At 30.8% G+C, this 26320-nt stretch overlaps 1 protein-coding gene across 4 annotated transcripts in view; it reads left to right on the top strand.

The window, feature by feature from the left end:
• The first annotated feature begins 14586 nt into the window (after positions 1-14586).
• LOC123013357 (cyclic nucleotide-gated cation channel alpha-3) overlaps positions 14587-26320 on the top strand; it is a 91309-nt gene continuing 79575 nt past the window's right edge. For 3 of the 4 annotated variants that reach the window (XM_044411830.1, XM_044411829.1, XM_044411828.1), the window contains exon 1: positions 14746-14862. Coding sequence is in view for 1 of the 4 variants with exons in the window: in XM_044411827.1 (XP_044267762.1) it covers positions 14637-14862 (226 nt within the window). In the remaining 3 variants the exon portion in view is untranslated. Of the gene's footprint in view, positions 14863-26320 lie in introns of all 4 variants that reach the window. The other variant, XM_044411827.1, reaches the window with a different exon arrangement.

The following is a 26320-nucleotide window of genomic DNA, read 5'->3' as shown; positions in this document are numbered from 1 at the left end:
CTATTTTTTTACTCTAAGAGATTTTCTAGATGGCTCGTTTAAAAAAATCACTCTGTCTCTTTTGAAGAAACTGTTTACATTTTTTTCCATATGATAAATTATGGTAATAAATGATAATAAATTATCGTTTTAAAAACTATTTTTTCTATTTTGCGTCTGAAAGAAAGCTTATTTCGATACCAAAACCGATGCTTTAATGAGCCATTTCTACACCAATGTGGGTGCTAAAATAGATCAGTACAATTTACTTTGTAGAGGTTGGTAATGGTGATTTTTAGCGGCGTTTTGAGCGTTTTCTCTTTTTTCAGGTGGTGTGCATGAAATATTTGCAGCATTCATTGTTAATTCAACAAAATTTTGAAAAAACTTTGATACTTGATACTCGTTCTACAAATCTTGCTTTATTACAAAACGCGTTTTTTAATATACTAATTTTGTAAATTGCCTCCATTTTGATTCTCTAATAGACATATTAAAAGAAAAAATTAAGACATTACCAAACGTCACAATTCCTAAATGGGTTAAATTTTTATTTTATTTTAAAACGTCTTAAAAAGGGCAAATTACAAAAATACTTAGTTTAAAAACTCGTTTTATTAGACCTTGAAGCATTAATTCTTTAAAATAACGCGTGGCTACACCACTCATTTTTTAAACTTGAATTCGTGCTTCAAGACTGGTTTTATGAAACTTGCTTTTTAATATACTATTAATTCAGTTTGAGTGTGTTGTGAACGAGCCATCGTCACCGATTAAGGTTTCACTATGGTATCGTATTCAAAGTTATTAATCTGTCATTTATACCTCTCTGGGCGTATTAAAAATTGTGGTTCGTTCACAACACTTATGTCACCTCCAGTTATGACGTCAACACCTCTTACTAGAAAATTTGATCTGTCGGTGAAAACGCAATGTACTTAAATATTAAACTTAAACTAACCAATACAGAAATTTCAGAAATACCAACCTACGTACCTACTAGAACTTTATCATAAATTTGTATAACTTTTTTTTTTATAAATTTTCTATTCCTATTTTCTACCTTATTTCAACCAATCATTCAAAGAACTACTTGAGTTTCTTATGTATAACATATGAAAGAATAGCTTTTCAGTTATTATAATTCATTTTTGCTTCAAATTTTAACATTTAAATTCGATTGGCTCTCTGAACCTACAAAATGTATTTTTTTTAAGTGAAAAGGCACTTAATTTACAACTCTATACACTGTTTGAATTTTCGTAATATGGAACTTGAAAAAAAAATATGGAAAAAAAAACCGATAGAAGTAAATGAATAGAAATCACTATTTTGTATTTTCAGAACTTCAAGTGTGATTTTTTCTTACATTCGTACAATAAATATTAAATTGTATTTTGTTTACGCCAAATAGCAAATGAGGGAAAAAGTGAAAATTGTTTTTTTAATGTAAAGATTTACATATGCTCTTAACATAGAAAATATAAATAGAACTCAAATTTTTTAAAGAGTAGCGGGGAATCATAACCAGATTTAAGAAAATAAATAAATGATGGCATTGGATTGTCTAATTTTGCAGTTTTTTGCAACTTTTGTAATACTTATTGTGGTTGATTTACATTTTATTATGTTAAACCAAGGTTAAAAATAATAATTGCTATTATCATTTAATAATATCTTTTCTGAGATAATTCTGATTTTCAATTTTTAACATCTCGTTACATTTATAAATAGACGATCAACAGAGAAACATGTTATTATCTGTTATTGTTGGTCCAAAATGGAGGGTTGAGCTTCATTACCCCGCGGCGCTTTGGAATAACGGCGTCACCAATTAGTTATAGGGTGCTTAGGTCTATGAAATTTTTTTATCGCGAAATGCGTGCCGAAAGCATTGCAAATACGGCGAGTGCGAGATAAGAGTCGTCTGTAAGGGCTGGTCGGCGACTTTCCCCCCGGTTTTATCTCGAGTCCGGGCATACAGATAGAGCTGGAAGCTGGAGCGTGCGCGTCGCGACGCCCGGCGCCGCAGTGGATACACGGCTGCTGCCAGGGTTGCGTTCAGCCGGCGAGATCTGCAAGATAGATCTTTAGCTTGTGAGTGTCAGTCGGGTTGAAATGATTGATTTGTGACAAACGTGTGATCAAACTAACTGAATTACTGACAGCTGTGGTTTGTAGTGTCCCGTTAAATATTTGCCCTGATATGACACGGACCTGTGATTTGAATTTATCGTATTAAAATGTTCAACACGGTTTCGGTAGGTGCTTTCGAAAATAATTGACGGAAAACTGCCATGATATTTTGACTGTCGACAGTTTTTTACACATGGTGGAAATTGACACCGACATGTTCTAACCTTTAAGCTTTCACAAAATTTTTAAACTTAATCATTGCGAAAGCTCGAGGAACTGTCTGGGAATTTATCTAAAATTTTATTGCTCCATGCAAAATGACTAATTTTGCTTTCTCTGTCTCTCGCTCTGGAAAAAACCAGAGCAAGCCTCACTTTTTACTCATTTATTGCGATTCTATATGCTGGTCAGCATTCTTTTTAAAATATCGTTGATTCTGCTCACTAGAACGAATTACATTTGGGAATTTATGATTATAGCTTGAAAAATATCAAGCTTTTTGCATTCATTTCACAGTTGGAAGTAAATTTCCATTGGATGATTACTGATTTTTTAGCTTTTGTCGAAAAATTTCAGCAACCAGTATTTTTTCTAAACTTTTGTTGTTTAAAACATGTTAAATCTGGCATACTCTAATCTTTTTACAAGAACTTTTTTATTTTAATCAATGTAAAAGCTCCAGGCTGTGTAGGTTCATGAGAAATTATTTCAGATTTTTAGGTTTATGTGATAAACATAATTTTAGTCTTTTTTTTAATTTTAATTTTTTTTCTAAGGGTAGTAGCTCAAATTTGGTCTGTTGTTTCTACCTGTATCACTTTTATTATCCAGTTCGTTAATTTTATTACAGTTCTAGTGCGATAATGACTGTAATAATCATTAAGTGAGGAAATGTGAAGCTTGATAAAATTATCAGTGTAAAAGCTGTAGATAAGTACATGTGTGTACGTGTGTTTTACTTTTTAGCGGAATTATTTCTATTGCTTTACCCCGAATGCAATATACATTGTCGCCTGTTTTACTCGCTCTGGGGAAAACCAGATCAGTCTTCAGTTTACACTCGTTTTATTGCCACTTTCTATTTTGGTCAGCATTGTGTCTGAATTATTGTTCAGCTAGAAGACAGAACAATTATATTTGTTTTATATCAAAAGTACAATTTGAAATTATGAAATAATTTAAGAAATAGACATTTTTGTTCTAGACCCCTGAAATTTTTCTTGTCATTGAAACCTATGTTGATGTGTTATAATTTCTCTAATTTTGGTGATTACAAATTAGTCTCTTGTTTATATTCCAACGATGTAATTTAAGAAATTTATATCCGTCAGGGCCCTAAACCATCTTGAATAATTCATAACCGAGCTTACTGCCTTTTCTGGATTTTTTTCCTAAATTTACAATATACGGAACAAGTTGAATTTTATTACACAAACTTTTCAGCACTAATTTCAGTGGCGTGCTTTTTTATGCATGAAAAGTATGATAAATTTGCCACGTGACTCTTAATTTTAATTAAAATTTTATTAAGGAAGTTACAATACGAAAAGTAAAAGAAAACATAAATGAATAAGATTTTATATTTTTCACGAAGGCAGCTGTTGACCTAGGATTTTTTCATTAAAAGATGTTGGAAACATTGTTTCAGCAATGGAATAGTGTATGCTGTGCTTTTCACTAAATGCTTTTCACGGTGTTATGCTCTTTCAACACTTTCAGTTCTCACTTGGATTTTCCAACTTGAAACTTGAAACAGCAGACTTATTATGGGGCTTGCCGTGGATTCAGCGTTTGGGAGGTATTTGCATATATATTCCAAAATTTTAAAAAGTTTTATCAATGATATTCGGAAAAATAAGTGTTTGTATAGAAGTTACAAAGTGGAAAAATTTAAATTGAAAAAATGCTGCTCTTTGATGATGTGGTCCAAAGTTTTACTTTAGAATGGAATTTTAAATACTAGTTATTTTCGCTTAAAATGCAGAGACAATATTATTACCTGTTATAAAATGAGAAATGTTTAGTTAGAGTCAGTTAGCAGTTCAGCAGTTTTTTTGCAAGTTTATTTCCATGATATCTCATATTACGCGAAATATATTGTAAATAATATTTAGGATCTCGTACAGTAAAAGCAAATATTGTATTCTAAATAAAACACATGATGTTTTATCCCATTTTTTTAAATGATTGTTTTTAAATGCTTGGCAAAATGAGAAGAGACGCAATATGGGAATAAATTTTTTCGCATATATCGAGACTTGAATTGACAGTCAAAAAGCAATGTATTGCACATAATAATATTCAATGCCTAGTTTCCCGTCATTTACAATATTGAAAACGTCTTACAAGGAACACTTTTTGAATTTATTTATATTTGATAAAAATTTTGCGGTAAAATTCGTTTTATGCAGTTTATAGTTTACATCCATAAAGTAGATGAATGTCAGAAGGAATTTTTAATCACTTGTATCATCTATTTTTAAACATCAAGCGACATTTAGAAACTTAGAAAAATATGACATATGACATGTTAAGATTAATATTTCAAAAGCCATTTCCTTCTGTTATGTAATAGATAAATGTTACTCGATAAACTTTTAATACGTTACCTTGCGTTTTGATAAATGATATGGATTTCCACAGAGAGTTGCTCTCTTTTTCACTCCTTTCTTATTTATTACGTTGTTGTGTCATATTATTTGTTATGTGATAAAACACGGAAATGCATTTTTCAAATAAAATGGTGTACAATCAGATTTAACTATTAAAATGTTAGTTAAGTTGTGGCTTAAATACTATTTTCGGCACAAACTTTCTATTGGATGTATCTGTCAGATTAAATAAAGTGACGCTCCTCCTCATTGATGAACTTAGCTAAATCATCTTGCTAAGGATTTCTAGGGCGGCGACTTTCGCAATAAAGTTATAATTACATTTAACATTACATTAAGCTTAAAACTTGGCATACACGACAAGCAATGTAAAGACTTTTAACAAATTACTTCACGACAGTGAAGCGAAATTTTGACGAGCCGCTCTAAGTGATTATTTTGTGGTTGATAATTGGATTTTTTCAAGATTTCGACCAATTCGACCGTACTTTTCAGCGCTTAATCTTGAAAGATCTCGAAAAGTTTACGGTGTTGGCCAACATGGCCTCGTTATCCATTTAAAGTTTGAGCTCAGTTATCTATAAAAATAAATATTCTGGAAAGCCGGACTGCAACTGTCTTTGTTACCGACGACTTGCACTTATATATTCAAAGATAAACATCTTAAATTCGAGCCAAATTCTCTCACTTTTATTTTTTTAATATTTCCGACTTTAGAGATGTTTTCAGTTTTGTAAATGACTGATTTATAATTAATGTCATCGAAATTGACAGTGAGAGGGAGGAATTTTCACACCGGGGGATACTGATTGTCCAGGTTTTGCGATTTTGGACAGTATGTCTTTCCCTGGAAATTCAATTTTGCGAATCTCGAGGGACGGCAGCAAATATTGGTTTAAAAGTTGACCTAAAATCATTTTCCATAAGACAACGCATTTTGAAAGGCTGATAAACCGAATTATATCAATAAGCACTTTGATTAATCGAAAAAAAATGTGATTTTTTTTTTTTGGTAATGCACTGAAACGTGGGTTATTGATTTAAGGTAAAATGGAAATTAAATGAATATTAAATCTAATTTACTTGTAATTTACTGGCAATTAAATTACGCATTCGCTTTGATAAAAAATGTTTCTCAAATTAAAAATATTTTTTTGTTGGTGATTTAATTTGAGATTTAAAGTGCATAAAACTACACAGAGATATTTGTTTTTTGTCGAATCTCGCGCTCTTGACACCAAGTGGAATTGTTTATCACAGCTACAATATAATTCTAACATAATGAACTAAGCTTATAAATTGAAGAGATGGGATTGTTTTCAGCAAATACAAGCAATTTCACATTTATCAAATTTTATTGTAGTATCTTTTATTTTCCAACAATTCAGTCTATTTATTGTCTACTTTAACTCGAAGACAATAAAACGTAATAAATTTCATTTCTGACATAACGCCTGCAGTATGATTTTTTTATTTTTATAATTTCTCAGAGCGTCTATTTCATTTCTAGAAACTCAGATTAACTTTAGTATTTGCATAATTTCAATGAATAATCTAAATGATAAACTAAATCAAATATTGGGGTTTCACAAAACGAGACTATGAAAAGAATGAAAGATTTAAATCAAGGGTTTCATCACTTTCAATCTGTGACTAAGCAACAGTTCAAACAGTGGGCTCTAAACGAAACGTATCTTATCGTCTCCAAAGAAAATAATATCGATTCCATCAGAATACAAAATGGAGTTAATAGTTCTTTTAGATGCTATAATATTGACTATAACTTATCTTTCACGACGACCAAACATTTTTTATAACAGTGTCGTCAATCCAAAGGATTTGTTCAAAGTTATAGGAAGATTTTAGAAAAGGAATAGAAGGAATGTTTCATGTGGAAGATGCAATCAAATTATGTAAAACAATTTCTCCGAGGTATTCAGGAAGTAAGACTGCCCTCTTCTTGCGAGAAGCAATTTTAATTAAATATTAATTTAACTGTAATCAGCAAATTTGACTTTCATGTTTTGAAACCACACTTGTCTCTAGATTTGCATAGTCAAACCACATGGTCAATAAATTGTGGACAGATCGTACATACACGTCCTTTACTGTGAATAATTTATTTTGTTTTTGTTTGTCGCTTTCACGGGAATTAATTGTGGAAGTTGTGATAATAAATAAGAATTAAAAGTACACATTTAATGTCAATTCTTTAGAGAATTTGAGGTAATGAATCTGTTTATAATAACATTTTTTGCATTTTTAAAGAGACTTTCTACCAGTTGAAATTACAAGGGACATACAATTATTAGATCGAGCTTACGATAAACTTTTAACAGGTTACACTATTCTAGTTTTTAGCGTAACTGGAAGTTTGAACAATATTTTTTTTAGGTCAATACAAGAAAATAGATTTCTATGGAGCTATGTCGAGAAATGCTTCCTAAGAGAGCTCTTTGAAAATGGCAAGTTAAGGCTTCTTTAACTCTCTGATTAATCGATTGAGATCAGTTTGCAAAAATTTGCATAGGTGGTATTTTTTTGGCACGATCAAAAAATGTGTACCTTAAGTAGGGAGGCAAATTTTTCTTACAAATTTGGATTTGATGATTAATGTTTTTTAATATTTCTTGTTTAATTTTTTGAGTGTCTACCGAGCTTAATTTCGAAAAGCACTCACGCAGTGAGTTTTTTCATATAAGGTCGGGTTATTGCCCTTAAGAAGCATTTCTGGACATAGCTCCATAATCACTTTTTTCTACAGTATATTACCGGATTGAGTTTATAAGAGGAAAAAAATATGTTTGATTTTACACCAAAACTGCAAAGGAAAAACATTTTTTGTTTTCTCTGAGACGAGCAAATCTGTAAACCCTGTTCATAAATTAAAGAAACACAACCTGTTGCATTATGTTGGTGAAAAAAATAAATCCCCTATGCAAGATTTTCACACTGTTAGGTTGGTTGCAAATTTGCGTCAGATTTGAAGTTTTTGACTTTCATGTCAAATTTCATCAAAATTCAGTTTTGAATATTTATTTATTCCGCACTAAAATGCCTCGAAAGCAAAGAAATTTGCTCAACGCAAAAATGAAGGAAGCCGTTGTGAAATGCAGCGATGAATTGAAACGGTTAGCGCCAGATTTATCTGACCGCCAAATTAACGAAAAGCTTCAAAATATTTTTTCGGTAACATCGGCGTAAAAAGCCAAAAGCGGGATATTCTTGAGGTATGTTTTATTGTCAGACTATAATTAATTAATTAGATAATTAATTTCTCGCAAAAATTATACATAGAAAATGGATAAATTCGATTTATAACTCTCGCGAAGTCTCAATATCTACAAAACTACCTACAAGATTACCCCAACCTAGATTTTCTATTGACTTTTTTTTTTTGAACCTGCAGCTGAACATTCCTCCAATAATAATTGATCTGGCTGATTCTGATTCTTCATCAACTTGGTCAAGTTCAGATCATGATGAATCCAATAAAGAGAATTTCTTTTAGTTTTGCATTGTTCCACATTCAAGTTTTAAAAAAATCGGTTCTTCTCAGAACCATCAACTTATCACAAATAAAATAACGCTATCATCATAACAACAATGCAAATGGGACATTGAAACTTTTGCTGAAACCGTCGGGGTGAGAAGAAGTTGCTTCTGTGTCTGCCGGTGGTCCTTTTGAACCAATTTTCAATTCTCCGTGCTACAAATTTAAAACCTGAAAAACCAAAAACCGCAACGACGTATGTCGCCCAATACCATCTAAGATATTAAATCCATATAAGACTTCTCTGAGTTCCGTTGGTCAACAAACTTTGTAAAAAAGAAAACATAACCTTATTTTTTTGACACATACGTTCCCACTAGAAAATATAACTAGACAACGTTGCCGGTTGAATTTTTGAGCCTTATTGCCGGTTGGGTGTTTCTTTAATTTATGAACAGAGAATACTTAAAACTTCATTATTCAGAAAAGAAAAGTCCATTTTTTTCTTGATTTTGGACAATTTTTTTTTCTATTTTGCGTCTACAAGTAAGCTTATTTCGATACCAAAACCGATGCTTTAATGAGCCATTCAAAACCAGTTTGACTGTTGAAATAGACTAGCACAATTTAGTAAAATTTCAGCGGCGTTTTAAGCGATTTCTTTTATTTCAGGTGGTGTGCATGCAATATTCATTGTTAGTACAACAAAATTTTGAGAAATACTCGAGACTGGAAATTTGAAAATCGAATTTTTCCTATCCACCTCATTAGGACAAGAGTTCCTAAATTGTGAAAAATTGACTTTTATGTTAAAAAAGTACGTACGAGTAAAACGCGCAAATAGAAAAAATAGCATAAAAAACTTATTATATAAGTCAGTTGTGGGAACTCGTTATTTATAAAACTTGCGCTTTCCTGCTCGTTTCATAAACCTGTACTCGTTTCATAAACCTGTACTCGTTCCACAAAACTTGTCTTACGAAACGTGTCTTCTTTAATATACCGTGACATTAAAAATTATCTTGGTCAAGAGTGGTCATGGATATTAAAATAATTGTCGTAGATTATATCGACGTTGTCAGTGAGTCAAACAATGACAGAATTATTTCAAAAGCATGATATAAGCAACGACAGACGTTTTCCATTCCATGACCACCCTTAACCAAGATATTTTTTGATCTCACGATACTATTTTCTGCTTTTTAAATCTCATCACATTAGCGGTTTTATTCTTTTGGCAACGATGTCACTTTGGAAAATGAGTGTGAGGAAAAGAACAAGTTAAATAACAGAAATGTTTCTGAAAAACATAATTAATATTAATTAAAAAAAAATCTCTCTTGTAAACTCAATCCGGAGACATACTGTATATTAATCTGCCCAAACACCGCCCAAATATCTTAACATTTTTTTCGGATATCCGATATACAGGGTAGTAAGAGGATCTTACTATGGGTGTTTACTTAAATTTGGCGGTGACAATGAATGTGTTGAACCTATATTTAAACATTCTACTGATTTCTAGCCATGTACATGGCTAGAAATCAGTAGAATGTTTGTCAATGTTTTACTTTTAGCACTCTTTTTGTAACATAACCTGATTACGTAGAAGATGGTTTTTATTTCCTTTTGTCCTGTAAACCATATTCTACGTAATCAGGTTATCATATTTCAATGACAAAATGGAGAATTTCTTCGTAACATTATTTTTTTAGGTTAAATGTTTGCAAAATGAGAATATAATATCGAAATAAATATGATAGTTATTTTTAGTTAAATGTTATGGAGAAAAACCATTACGAAGTTCTAAGAAGTATTTTCTTATGGACGATTTCGGAAATACGTATTTCAAGCAAAAATGAGCAAATTTGCTACATTTTTGGAAGGAAATATCTTATTGTGCAAGTTGTAATTTTTTGAACTTTTAAAATGATTTATTTTTCAAAATTATGCATAAATCAATGACAATTAATTGTATTTTGGAACTTCAAACTTGTTTCTGATTACCCAAAAGCTGGTAAAGTTTGTCTTTTATACGCTCTTGGGATGTTTTTATAACCAATCATAATTCATAAGTTCATAACATACAGAATCACATGGAATCCAAAGGCGAAAAAATAGGTGAACTCGTTTTCTACACCAAATTCGACGGAAATTTTAAATTTTGATTTGAGAGAAGCAAAACACAATTTCAAATACAATAAAACGGACATAATTGTCGATTATGGCTTTCAGGAAATTAAACATTTTTTTTATGCCCTTGGTAAAAAATTACCAACTAGTGACGAATTTGGTCTTACGACTTTTATTACTTTTTGTTTTTCTACAAGTATAGCAAAAATTATTATTAACAAAATGTTGCACAGCGAATTAAAAAAAACACAAATTACAAACATTGCTAAATTTTTAAGAACTTGTAAAATTTGTACACACTAATGTAATAATTTGTGTTGTAACATATGGCTTTACTTTTGAACGCTTGAACCTTTTTCGCATTAAGTGATTTGTTGTTTGGCGGTTGAAGCAGATTAAATTATAAACGCACTGGGACTAGCTCCTCGATTCGACTTTTTATTTCTTTTTATCAACGAAGGTAGGCCGCCTTGTCCCTTAAGACAAACTTTCAAGCATTAGGTTTCAGCGAAAAAAAGTTGTTCGAAAGAGAAAAATAAAATTTGTCGTTGAAACACACAATTTCCATGTATGTAGGTACTGGAATGGCTTTTGACTTATCTTATTGCTTTAAATTTTGGCTATAAATATAAATCATGTTATTTTCGACTTACGAAAGACTTTGACCTTAGTAATAAATTGAATCGACCGTAATAAATTGTTTAATTACTACAAAGTCTACAAAGAAGGCGCCTCGACGATATTGCTGCAACTCTCCAGCTTCCAGATAAGCACTGTTCCGGAGAACCGAGTCGGAATGTAGCGTCCAACCGACTAAACCATTGAGTGTTTTAGTCGACAAGAAGAAAATCAATTTACAAAAATGCTTTTTGTTCATTAGTCGAGAAAGTTTCACATTTGCGGACCTTTGCTTTGTTTAAATTATTAGATTCGGTCTAAAACATATTCCATGCTTTAATAGTTGAACAGCTCGCGTCAATAAACGAACTAATGGGAATCGTTAATCAACGGTGCTTCATTTGCATGTTAATAATTTATTACAGTTAGGAGCTTAATTGTTTCTCGTGCAAACATACTCCTATCTGCGCCATATTTATACGAAGTGGAGGATTATGTGAGGACAGTTCAAAGGGACGTTTGGATTTTTCTCTAACCTTGAACTCGTTGGTCTCGTGTGTTGGTTGCTAGCAGAGCTTGGAGAGGAAAAGGATCGATGCTTCAGCATCCATTGTCGATACGCATATAATACGAAGAGAACCTCATGGCACGCTTCAAATAACACTTTACTCTCTTAAAATATTAGCAAATTTTAATTAAACTTGTGTTTTCATAACACGAAACCGAAAGCCAAGTGTTTGAGACCCCCCCCCCCCCAATTCAATTCATTATAGTATTTAATTTTAATTTGTTGGGGAAGCTATTGAATTTTTTTAATTTATAAGTTTGATTAAAATAACGTTTTATTTGTTTCTGAAAATTACGCTTTGGGTTGATTGCGGAATAAATGCTTAATTGTTTATTCGGACCAAATTATGTTGTGGCAAATTCCGATAAAATTTCATTTTATCTAGAACAAAAGGAGAAAATGAAAACTGTTGAACTTGATTTAAAGCTCCAGGGAGGATTCAGCAAATATTTTTTCATGAATTTGTTTAACCGTGCCTGTGAAGACAGTGAAGGAGTAATTGTTTCATAAATTGTCTACTTTTCTGGTACAAGGCGTTGTAACAAAATAATGCTTTGATTCAACTTTGCGTTTAATATAAGAGACGTAATAAGCTTTCAATTACAAGCTAGCAAAAGCTTTGTATCTGGTAAAGTCACACTAATAATAAACCTAATTGTAATTATTGCTACATACAATTTCAACAAAGATATAACATTTCATTATTGTACTTGAATTTTTAGATTAGAAACATAAAAAAATATGTACTTATTTCACGAATTAGAAACGTTGAGTAAAAAAAATGTAGTTTACCTACTAATAATGTTTTGTTGTAAAATTAAACTCACTGTTTCAATAATTATGAAATAATTTCAGCAAGAAAAAGATGTTTATTTTCTAAAGTAGATTTTAAATTTTTTTACAAAAATAATATTACTAAATTAAATAAATAATAAGGAATGAAAAACGTCGATTCCACATCAAAAGTTTAAATACAGTTTATTACATAACGCACAAGTGGGGAGTTTTTGCACGAGGCGTTAGCCGAGCGAGTTATGTACACTATTTTTCACACAGCCCCGCAACCTCATCATGACAAAAAAACATCATTATTTTCAATGAAACGATTTAATGTTTCTCTTAAAGATCTAAGATTGACAGTTATTAAATTAGGCTATTAATGTTGAGAGATCAAGATAATTTGTAATCGAGTCATCTTTGGATCCGAAAACGTATGTCTGTTTTTGAACTAACTGCACGTGAAACGTCAAATAAAATGACAAGTCGAAAAGTAAAACGGCAAAATGGGCTAAAATTAATCGCCGACATATAATAGTAGGAAATAGGACCACTCTTTTTTGAACGTAAATCATGCCATTTAACCTTTCGGCTTGACATTTCACAGACATACATTTTCAGATCCAAGGATGACTCGATTACAAATTATCTTGATCTCTCGAAATTAAATACTTTTTTGCTGATTTAGGTTTAAATAGTCGGTGGTTTTATTTATAAAACTTTGCTTCAGTTTTGAAAAACGGAGAAAATAAAAAATAAAAGCAATGCACTTGGCCAACAAACAGCAAATCACGCGCAATTTGCCATTTGCTCTCCGCAAATCGCACAACCTCCTACGTTATTTTCATAACACACACGTGTGGTTAGGAGAATAACCGATTCGTTCGATATCGCTAACTTTCGTAGGTAATTCTCTGTATGGAAACAGTTACTTTCGTATACGGTCGTGGGAAAAATTAATTACGTAGGTGGCAATTTATTAATTTATTATTAACTTTTGATGTGGGATTGATGTTTTTCCTTTTTTTTATAAATACAAGGTGAATAAAAAGTAGGTATGGAACCAAGAGGTTTTTTTCGTAAACTAACTAATTTACGAAAAAAATAATTTGTATAGCGTAAAGTACAATTAAAATGTGCCTGTTAATCAATGAACAAAAACTCGATTAAACCCGTCACACCAAACATTTAATTTTATTCTCACCTGAGGATGACCACTTTGTGGTTGAAACGCGTCGTGTTTGAAAAAAAGTGTGGTGTGACGGGTTTAATCGTGTTTTTGTTCATCGTTTCCATACCAAGAGGAGACAACAGGAATTTGGAAAATTTTTATTCTTGAAAAACGATCACATTTTTATATTACTTTACATTGCACTAATTTTTTTCGTAAAGTAATGAGTTTATGCAAAAAACGATTGGTTCCATACTTTTTATTCACCTTGTATAAAATGCCCACTTAATTAAATTAGATCGATCTTTTAGTAAGAAACTTGGTAGTAGCTTTTTTGCTAATGTTTAGTGACATTTTTATTAGAACAAATTAAATGCCCGAACTGCCAACACGTTTTATTAAAATTACTGTCAACTTTTTAGGTGGTACCTGTTTGATATTTGTGTTTAAAAAGCATTTTTACAAAATATCCAGGAATAAATTCATTTTAACACAAAATCGTGATGCAATGCAAAATGCATAAAAGCACTTTTAATTCACTAAAATGTATGCATTCGTGTTTGTTTTCATCAATTGTGTTTCCTTTCACATTGTGAAAAGCTTTGATGTAACGTGGAAAAATGTTTCTAAAATTATTTGCATTTTAAGTTGTTGGGCGCAAAAATAATATCCCGTTTGGAAATAAGAGAATTGTATCACTAAAAATCGATAATTCGTGATTAAATAAATTACAGCTTGGAGTATAATAATTAGCAAATTACAGGCGACAATTTTGGAATTTTCTAAATTAAAAACCCTTAATGTGGCAGAATTACATAACTTCCAATTGAAGTATCAAAGTTCCGCAATCCGAATCAAAGTGTACAGAGCGGCAATTTTAATTTTAGATGAAATCGTCGGTAAAACGGAAACATTTGGAAAGCTGGTACGCATCACGTCCCACGAAGACACCGAGCAACTCACTGTTAAAAATTCAAGCCGTTTTGAGAATCAGTGTTAAAATAATAAGCAAATCACGATGTCAGACTCAGACTTGGTCGCGGCGGAGTCGTGCCGGAGTTCGCCGTTAGACATTGAGGGCGATTTCGTTTGGTGGGGGTCCTCCACGTGGCGGGCAACATACCCTGGGGCACGCTAGAACATGGCGTGATGTCCACTGCCAAACGACTGGTGCTGAGTTGGCGGGGCCGAAAGCAGTCACATGATAGTTCGGTCGGGCGGCTAGTGGGACATGGCGGAGGCAGCGCCCTGGGCCCCGGGGACAACCACGAGCTTGATGAGATCGCTGTCGTATCCAGTAATGCCGATCCTTGTCACGTCAAGTATGGCAGTGGAACTACACTATCCACCATCAATGGGCCCAGACTCGTTCCGGGTAAGTGACCACATGCAAATTGTTACATTTTTTGGGTTAGCTCACTTGAGGATTCAGTTTGCAACGAATCAATAACCGGAATCAAGCCGAATTACGCCCAGTAATCTTGAACAAAAGGAAATTCGCAATCTTTGTTATTAAACTGGACTTCGGTTTCAGATAGCACAAATACGTTTTGGTAAAATAAAATAAATAGTAGTGGCCACAAATTGTGTCTTTTAACTAAGAATACGAAATTTTTGTGAATATGGTTGATTTTAAGTTGGCAAGATATAAAAACTAATTTTGAGAGAATTCGAGAAAACAAAACAGAAGTACGCAAATTTTTTATTGTTATGCTCTTTATGATTTCAAAACGTTTGTCGTTTGATTTTGAAAAAAAAAATAGTTTTTTTAATTTTTCATAACCAGATACAGGGTGCACTAGAACTCATGCCCCAAAGAAAAATTTCAAAAAAGATAAGATACTATAGTGTGTTTTTTTTTAGAACGAAGTAGATGGCATCAGCATCGGCCGCCCCATTTACACAATACAATTCTTAGAATTCTTAGAAAATTAGGTATAGGAACATGAAAAAAATGTTTAAAAAATTCAAAAATTTGACATTTATTTTTTGACATTTGACATTTTTTTATGTTTATTTAATGATACTGATGATCTTGTATATCTTTTTTTTACAATTATTTAATAAAGGTAAAAAAAAATGGCAATAAAAGCCACAAATAACATCGAACAGAGTTACAATTTAGGATACAGCTTCCTTGTTTCCTCTTCTAATAACCTGTAGCAAAAAAAAAACTTGGAAAGTTTTTATAGATATTTTTTTACATTTTTTTCATGTTTCTGGTATCTTACATTATATGGCATTTTTCACTGGGGCGCGAGTTCTGGCGCACCCGGTATAATGTAATAAAAATGTTCGGGAAACTAGAAAAATAAGGCATAGGAAGTATTGGAAACTATTTAAAAAAATGACCTTTAAAGATTTTCTTACATTTGATTTTATTTTATTTTTATTTATTCTATTTATTTTTATTTATTGGTACCCTTCATATCACTACCTACATGTTTTTTTACGTTTTTTTAATTAAAAACATTGACCATAAAAGCCACAAATAACGCATCAAATAGAATTTTAGGCTAGGATTCTTGAATTGGTTTTAGACTTCTTCTATCACATCACATTTTTTAACAATTCAAGGAATAATAATGTAATTTATAACAAAATTATTTTTAAATTAGTTTCACATTATAAAACCTACTCGTAACCTAAAGTAATCATTCTATTAAGAAAAAATATAAATTAGGATTTTTTTTTATTTTTTGCAAAAAAATTTAAGCGCTCTTTTTAACACCCAACTGTAGTCAGCCATCATATTTATATTCCAACCCCTCTGTTTTTTACCCTCTGTTTTCTTTTTTTTATCTCGGTTTTTGATATATTAAGTATGTTCAGACTTGTTTAAAATTAATGCAAATAAAGGAATCTGCTGTAATTTTGTAAGTGTAACATTTTGTCTTTTATTTTTGACATTATTGAAAAACTGCACACTATACGCAAAACGATTTTCATTTCTAAACTTCGCTCACAAAATACTATAAAAGGATCTAACAATATTTCAAACGTCGAAACAAATCAGTAATAATTACAATTCCAAATACATATTACGTTGCAATAATAAAATATGTAATGTAAAATCTAAAACACAGATATTTAACGCACTTGGGCTACTAAAAATAATAAGAAAGTTGTACATGAAAGGAAAAGCGGGTCAAAAAAATAAAGAGTCAATATACAGGGTGTTTCAGCAAATTGGTAACGTTCATTATTGACTTTTGAATGTTGAAATAAAAAAAATATACACGCTGTTCCGACTAAACCTCACATTAGAAATATTGGCAGTTCTAACAATGATATTTATCTAAAATTTTGTTTATAGCCATAATCGGTTAGGTCCTGCTTAAAATTGATAAAATTTTATAATACACAAAAACAAAGACAGCTAGAAAAAATGTTTTTAAAACTAATACAGATAGGAAAAAAAATACTACTGCAAAGAAGAAAGTACAGTCGCGGCCCTTGAAAACTAAGACATTCACTTTTGGTATACTATTTGCTATTTTAAAAATTTGTAAAGTGTAAATTAGGTTTTCATCTAGGATGACAATGTCAATTTCAATTTTTCGGATTGGGATGGTGCTGCAATAAAATATTAGTTATTTCTGTCTACAAACTTGAAGTTCATTGTTTTGAAGTAAAGTTTTCTATTCTACGACACCGACTCGTAATTATTTGAATGACATTTTAGAATTTTCAGTTTCAGGCCATTTTACAATGCAAAATTTTGGATTTGTCAAATTGTCTTAGTTTTCAACGGCCGCGACTGTACACGGTGCTGCATTTTGGATGTCCGAATAGGGAATCTCCGAAACTAAAAGGTTTAGCCAAAAACGAGTAATACATTTTGGGGCTCATTTTTTGAGGAAATAATATTGGTTAAAACCGCTTCCCGTTATCGTCTTTTGTTCTCGACTTATAGAAAAAAATTGACATTTTAGCGAAATCTAAATACCTTCGTTATTATAGAAGGTACAGATTTGAAATAAAGACATTATACAGGCACTTTTTTACGAAGAATTTAATAATGTACTTAACAATTTTTTTCAGTTGTTTGTTTAGCGGTAATAAAATAAACTTGTATTTTTTTAAATGGGAATCTTAGATGGCTAAGTCATTTTTAAAAAGCTTGTTTTTTTCTTATCTAAAAAATATATATTTGTAACAAATTATTATATTACATTTTTAGCAAAAAATTATCTTTGAGTTTTGTTCGCAGTTGGCCATGAAAAAATGTTGCATCTTCAACCAAAAGGATTTAAACTATATTATATTCAACCAGTGTCACTAATGAAAGACTTTTCTAAGTACTAAGTAATAAAAAAGATGCAAAATAAATAGTAAATCAACTTATTGGCGACTAATAACATTTCTTTGTTTTTAAACAAGCTAACATTACCATTGCAACTTCTAGTGATACATAGAGTGTTGTAAAAAAAGCCGCTTTGATTCTTCAATAACATATATTTTATATGACACAAAAATGACGATATGGCTTTTCAAATACCCAAATTCCGTCTATGTGGAACGTTATCCTACCTCCATTAGATCATCAAAAAAATGTTTTTTCTAATTGTGTTGACTGTTGACACATTTGTTTTTCCTATTTTTGGATTTTTTTAAAATATGTAATAATTTTGTTCTGAGGCACTCGGATATTTGTTCAATGCTACCGTATAGTGTTTTTTAAATCTTTATAATTTGATCTATTTTTTCATCTATTTTACAGTTCACAAAACTCTTATTTATTATTATTTACACATTTGGAGTGAAATAGTTTTTTCATGGCCAACTGCGAACAAAAATCAATTTTTTGCTAAAAATGTATTATAATATTTTGTTACAAATATATATTTTTTAGAACAGAAAAAAATAAGCTTTTCAAAATTGCCATAACCGCCTATGATTTCCATTTAAAAAAATACAAGTTTATCTTATTACGGCTAAACTAATAACTGAAAAAAATTGTTAACTACATTATTAAATTTCTCGTAAAAAAGTGCCTGTATAATGTCTTTATTTCAAATCCGTATCTTCTATAATAACGAAGATATATATAATATATATAATTTTTTTTAGATTTCGCCAAAATGTCAACTTTTGTCTGTAAGTCGAAAACTAAAGACGATAGCGGGATACGGTTTTAACCAATATTATTTTCTCAAAAAATGAGCCCCAGAATGTATCACTCGTTTTTGGCTAAACCTCTTAGTTTCGGAGATTCCCTATTCGGACATGCAAAATGCAGCACCCTGTACACACTTTAAGGGTATAACAGTTTTTAATTGCATTTGTAAAGACAAAAGATGTAGAATTTTGTAAAAACTTAAATAGTTTAAATGAATCACCCTATTTTTTGTTTTTGCAACTACATAATAGATTGTTAAATTGTCTATTTAAAAACATACTTTTAAATGTTTTAAATCTGAATAAATAGGGTCTAGAGTGTTCCATTTAAAAAATTTAAATATTGAGCTTTTAATAAAACTTCTTAATTTTTTTATCTTTACAAACTTAACACACAAAAAAATGTTATAGCTTTTAAGTTTCTTCTATTTTCTTTGCAGTAACAAAGCTGTCTTAATTCTAAAAGACTGATGTGCTTCGGGGCTGTAGCCCATTTAGCCCTTTAGTTAGGGTAATGTTAGAAAAAAATATATGTGAAACACAGGAAGAAAGTTTTTTCTGCCTCTTTATTTTACTCGACTTCAGCGTGGTCTTCTTGGGACAAAAAAGCAACTTTATTCTCTTGTTACACAGTTAACTATTACCAACTAAAATAAGTGGGGTCAAATGTCCAAAATTTAAACTCCGTGCTTCCTGTGATTTTACAATAGTGTATCACAAAGCTGTTTCGGGAATTTTTGGACAAAAGTAAATACCTGCAATGCACTAAAGTTCCGCTGTTTAGATTACATTTAAATAAAACTTTAAAACTACAGTCGTAAACATCAAGATAGAAATAAATGCGAACAGTTTTTCAAACTAAATATTTCATACTGCAAAAACATTCACATGTTAAATCAAATGTTTGAACAACGTTCCGCTTTGTTGAAGGTACAAATACGCTCTTTGCAACCTGAAAACTTCTTTTTCATTAACTTGTCTGAAACGTTTTGGTTATGGTACTTTAAATTTTAAATTTTTTCACGCTGTTAAGTTTTATCGCGTTGGTTGAACGTGCTTGTTGACTAGTAAAGGAAGTTTCCAGAGTTATTGTCACTGATGATTCCAAAAATTAATCGTAAATTTCATCTGACTTTCCTGTAATCAAGTTGGAAGTGGGAATTTACCAGCCAAACAATTACACTAATAAATAGATGATGCAGATATCCTTTTGCAGTTAAATTTCTATTAATGAGAAATCGTTTAACCAAATTACGCTTAACAATGCCCAATCCCAATTAATCTTTCAAGAGCACTGCTGAGCGTAGATCTTTATCGCTAAATGCAAAAGCTTCAATGTTTGCACGGGTAATACAGTAAAATAAAAATCGTTATTAAAACTAATAGTTCAGCATCCTACAAGGGATTCATATGTTTGTTACGTTCCGATCTTGGGTAAATATGTTTTGTTGACTAAATGGCAATTGTTGTTTTACTACGATTTTTGTCGAAATTTTTTTTTTCTTTTGTATTTAAAGACAAAGTAAATTTGGAAATACTAAAGCAAATGAACATTTTGGGCCTAATCTAATATGTTTTAATAAAATTTGTTGGTTAGGGTCAACTTATATGAAACAGTGGAGCTTGAGGTATATTTACATTGATAGTTAAAGGCCAATTGATCTTAATAGTTCCCCGACCAAATTTACCGCAATACGATTATTTGATTTCCGATTAATAATAGATTATCTGGTGGGTAATTAATGAAACAATCAGTTAAGGTAATGAGTATGAATTTTCCTAATTAGAACATTCCTATCTTGAACGATTAATCTACTGGTTCTAAACGAAATTATATCAAGTTTTTTAATTTTTTTCAGTTTTAAAAAATGTCGTTTAGTCGACATATTATCGCATGATGTATGGTAGTGCAGTTGTAAAAAACGCGAAAAATACTTCAAGTAGATACATTTAAATATCATTTAAGACTCATTTTTCATTTTAAACCTTATAAATGAGTTCTTTGGGGAAATTCACACATTTTCGGCAAACGCAAATCTATTATGAATTTTCACTACTCTTAAGGGAGTACGCGGTGATAAAACTCATTTTTCTCACTGAAAGAAAAATGAAATAAAACAAGTAGTAGCTGAATGACACTAGGCTATGAAGAAAAAATATCGTCAAGTTTGTTTAGTAATTACAAGCAAGCTTTCGAGGACTAAAAGTATTTGCAAAAAGTTGCGACAGACGTACTCTTTTCAATTTATTTTTAGCACATTTAAATGGAGAAATGCAGGATATGGAAAATCGAAAGAGCTTTGGCTGATTTCGTTTGTACAGAGACAATATAAAGTATTCACAAGCGCAATGTTTAGATCACAGACGTTCAGTCTTATTTATGGGGGCTGCTGATATTTTACTTTAGGATAAACAGCAAAAGCTTAACAGGACAAAGATATCAATCAGTTACTTTTGCGATTACAAAAATATTTAACTTGAGAGCAGTTAATTAAAGAGCCAACAGATCAAGAAAGAAGAGAATCAAGTTTTAACAGCTGTTAAAACCTCATTTTAAACAAAGGACTTAATGTTTTCAATTAAGTTTAAAAAACGAAACTAATTTTTATTTTATATAAAATGAGAGAATTAAATGCAAATTACACATTCATCTGACTTTATAGTGTTAATTTCCGCGTTGTAACAAAACTTTGTAAGTGTATACAACTATTATTACACGTCTGAATGGTTTCATTTTCTACACCACTTATCCAGGTAAATAACCAGAACCGGTTCTTTTAGTATGTTGTTTTCCTAGAAATCCTAAGTCCACGGATCACGGGTTAGAGTATTATTTAACCTGATAGGAATAACCATGTTATTGATCAAGTTTCAGTTAAGATGGACTTTGTGAGTTTTAGATTTGCTTAACACTCTCTAAGAAGTAAACTTTTATTTCATTTATGTTCAAAACTCGGAATTAAATAGATAAATTATCCATGTTTCAACGTATCGATGATTTAGTGAACACCGCTAGGAGTTGTTTATTCAGGGATTTTAACTTTTCACGTGTGGATTTTTTGTCGGCTGGGGTTGTAAATGATTTTAGCTTTTAAGTCGTGAAAAGTTTACTTATAAAAGACAACATAATAAATTGCTGGGTAGCCACTTTCTTATTCGTAGCAAAAAGCTATTCTCAGATAATGTTCTAGGAGATGTTGGCAAGAAAAAAGTGGTGTTTTCTGCAATTTATCGAAAAAGTAATTAATGGAAACTGGGTGACAAAATATAAAACAAATCAATATAACAAAAATACTGCAAGTTTTGTTTATTATATATTTACGTTTTTTGGAGCGAATTTTCATTTTATTTCTACAGCTTGTAAAAACTTGTGAGGCGAAAGAACAAAGGGGAAAATAAGTGTAATTTATTAGTTGACAAATATGGACATATTTTCGTTCCCGGTGTATTTTTTTAGAAAAACAGGCTAAAACTACCTGGAATTTTTAATGGAGTAAGTTATATTACTTTTGTAGCTACAAATTGACTTACTTATTGGTTCATGTTATTAAAATGGTTTGATTATGCAGCCGCATTGATTTATTCTGTTATTTGTTCCATGAAGTTTAGAAAACTTGGTCGAAATATTAAATGAAATGCAGTGGAAGTGCGGTAGATCTTCGATCAGTCTGCACATCTCGATAAAATAAAATGGAAGTTGAAATTCAAATAGTGGTTGCAACAACTGCACCAGTCGTCTAATCCATGTTTAATGCCAACTTTAGTGGGATTTTTCTAACGGTTATTTTTTCCGTCTGGGCTAAATTACCAAAATGCCTTTTGTAAAAGTTCATTTGATTTTTATTGAACACCCAACGAGATTAAATGCGTTTTTTATTATACATTACGTTGTTTTAGTTTAAATAGTTTCAAATAAATTATTTGTTGCCGATTACACCCGAATAAAGCGTAAAAAATTTAATTTAATGGAACTGTCGTTGGATGAGCGTTGATGTAACATTAATCACATAACTAAACGAAAATTAATTATAGAAAGTGCTCGAATTGAAATTTTCTGATAAAATGCGTTTTTGTTAACAGTAATATACAACAGGTAGAAAACCTAATTTCTGTTGTAATTTTTATTTTAGCGCTGGCGGATATCTTCCTCCGTTGTGGCGAAAAAAAGGGGGACTTTATTAAGTTTTCTCATGTTTGTTCATCAAGCCTTGAAATAAAGTACATTCTGTTTTCTTTTGTAAGAAATCTGCAAAATTCGAGTTTCATTTTATGCTCTTGTTGAGAATTTAAATTAGCAAATCTTTTAGAGATCGAATTGTAGATATACTTATATTGCTACTATAAAGGATAATGTCAACCTTGGTCATGATGTTGTGTATACATGCAGTTTATTTCAATGCCCCTGTGTATTTTGCAGACACGAATATAGCTGCTGACGTCAGAGGTTGCCGCCAGCTAGAAAAATAATAAGATATTCTATTTTGTCTCAAGAGAATGTGAAGAACTTTGCTGGAATAAAGAAGAAACTTTGTGCAGGGGGATATTTAGAAAAATCAAATAAAGGAAACGTATAAGCACGTTCGAGTTAGTTTAATGGTGTCGTACAAGAAATTTCATGTTTGGTTCAATTGTAGTCGAAGCTTTAACGTTATCGAACTGAATAAGTAATGAAGTGTTGCAAGAGGTGGATTTAATCGCTTTTGAATTTTTTACGACTTACTTTCCGCAAAGGTTTTTATAAAATTGGAGTTTTGGAAGTGGAAGTGATAACATACTCGAAATTAATCTATTTGTGTTTCTGAAATAACTTTCTAAACTTTAATTAAATGACGGTGAGCTACAGCATTGTGGATAGTTTTGCTGTGTTTATAATAAGATAGCATTAAAAACATTTTTATATTATTAACCACCTTTTTAAGAACTAATTTTATACTTTAAAGACTTTAATTTCAAATATTTTTATATTTTTAAAAGTCCCGCAGGCTATAAAAGCGAATATTACGGTTTTCTGTGTTATTAGAAGTATTAAAATTTAAAAAAGGAAAAGTTCTGAATGCTTTGAAGCTATTATTACATCTAGAGATTTAGAGGTTGCTAAATGCACATCAGAATAAAATTTTTAATAAAACTTTTATTTTTTAAATGTCTCTTCACCGAAATTTGCAGTCACGGAATTGTTATTTTTATCGCCTTAGTCGTGTTTATGTAATGAAAAGAATATTTTTATTTTTCGTTTGTACAAAGTACGATTTTAAATTATTTTGTAAGTTGAAGACAAGCTTTGCGATTAATTGTTGTTTACTTGCTTTTGTTCTGTGCAATTTTCAATAGAAATGAAAGACACCTTTGTGCGTTTCACACACGTTGAACTTCGACAAAAAAGGTTGAATTTTATTGTGAAATGACCTGTATAAAGCCAGATAGCAATTAATAATACCATTGGAGAAATGATCAATCCCATTAATAAATAACTCAGAAAAGTAAGATTGTAGATAAAATCCAGTTTTCATTTCTGTAATCTGCGCTAAAAGGAATTACGAAAACAAAGAAGTAGTTGTCCAGGTATATTTTATATACCTGTTGAGTAAAGGCATACCGCTGGCGGAGACATGGCACAGATAAACCGGTAATATCCGCTTTGTGGTTCCGGTTTGAAATACTCACCACTGTTTTTCACTGTTGTTCTTTCGGTGTACGTCTTCTTATTTTACTTAGTTTTGCTCTTGTGTTCATCAAGCTTTTCACCAAGTGATTGCTCGAGCTAGCAATAAAACGCCAATACGAAATTTCTTTTGTCTTTGTGAAGTCAGAACAGAACACCTCAGGAATTAAACATTCATTTTATTTGTTCTGTTTGTTTCAGATCTACCAAACTTTTTATTAATTATTCTCATCATAATTTATTACTTGTTATATTGCATTTGTTACATTTGGGGGGAAATGGTGGAGGCGCTGAGTTACCAAATTACTTATTTACAATTTGATAATTATTTTTATATACCGGGTGTAACGGAAAGTTGGAGACAAAGAGTAATCTCTGAGATTTCTCAAGTCACGATAAAGCGATTTAATCCAACTTATCTCTATACAAAATTGTACCGTTTAAAAGTTAAGTTACTTGAAATAATTAATATTTTTAAATTTCTCTTATTTTAATTTATTACGAAAATGGTGGATGCGCCGGGCTAACAAACTATTTATTTACTATTAGCTAAATATTTTGATAATATTGTGATATGAGTCATTAAAAATTAAAAAAATACGAAGTAATTTATTACAAATAAAGGTATTTACTTCGATTAATTGTTTTTTTTTTTATATTTTAGTTTATCACGAAAAATTGTAGATGCACCGGGTTAATCAATTATTTATTTACTATTTGCCAAAGACTTTATTAATGATATTTCATATTTGATAAAAATATATAATTTGTGTAATATGTGTTGCTGGGAGAAAAAGACACTTTTCTTCAATGTAATCCTCCTTGAGAGGTTACATATATTTTTATTGTAATTTTAACGGATTAGGGTGGTTCTGAAATTAGGATGGAATAACATACTTTTTGTTAGGAAATAATTACCTAATTACAAATAAAAATTATTTACCCGGATTAATCAGTGTTTTAATAGTTATTTATTCGACGAGTTTAAGTGTAATTCGGACGGATTATTTCACCGAGTGGGTTATTAAACCACGAGTGTAACGAGTGGTTTATCGTCCACGAGGTGGAATAAAGCGTCCGATTTACACTCAAACGAGTTGAATACAACATTTTATTCTTCGAATTCGTATTGAGAAATGCGAAACAGTTGTAAAAACTTCCTTACACGGTAGAAAAACCGTAAATTTTGACAGCGTCGAAGAATAAATGTAAAAACGAGTTGAATACAACATTTTATTCTTCGAATTAGACTCAATAAGGCTTAAAATAATCTGATGTTTCGTATTGAAAAATGCCGAACAGTTGTCAAAACTTCCTTACATGGGAGAAAGACCATAAATTTTGACAGTGTCGAAGAATAAAATTATTTTCCTATTTTTAAATTTTTTATTGAAAAAAAAAATTATTGAAAAAAATTTTGGATGCCGGGTTAGTAAATTATTTACTATTTGCTAAATAATTTAATATTAATGTACAGAGTGGTTATAAATGATTTTCATCTAGCCAGCTGTGAATTTTCCATGTAAAATAAAAATGCCGCTTTACGAAAATAGCGGTACCTACTTGTTTTAACTCAAAATTAAAAAATCGCCGTTTACTAAGCGTCCACTTCGAAAATAGACTTCAATTATAAACTTGTTTTCTTCCAAAGTATACATCATTATCAGATATTATTCGAAATTAGTTGAAACAATAAAAGTTTAATTAACAACCATTTATTATTAATTAATAAGTGACACTAATGACAGAACTAGAGCTTTCAAAAAAGTAGAGCGGCACAAATAAAAAAAATTCCAAAGCTGGCTAGATGAAAATCATTTATAACCACTCTGTACTATACTTGATAAACATTTAATTTGTGCAAGAAAATTATATACGAAAGTATTTACTCGGAATAAATAATATTTTTAATTTTCTTTACTCATTAAATTTTAGTTTAGTGACAAAGTGATGTGGGTTAGCTATTCATTTATTTACTAAATATTTTATTAATAGTGTTCTATATTAGAGAAAAAGTAAAATTTGTGTGATGATTTTTAAACGGCCCTGT

This window comes from Tribolium madens, unplaced genomic scaffold (assembly GCF_015345945.1).
Source record: "Tribolium madens isolate multiple individuals breed KSU strain unplaced genomic scaffold, Tmad_KSU_1.1 Scaffold_96;HRSCAF=242;Tcas5.2_LG5, whole genome shotgun sequence".
Lineage (NCBI taxonomy): Eukaryota > Metazoa > Arthropoda > Insecta > Coleoptera > Tenebrionidae > Tribolium > Tribolium madens.
The sequence above is the reverse complement of the archived record's forward strand: the minus strand, read 5'-3'. Positions and strand labels throughout refer to the sequence as shown.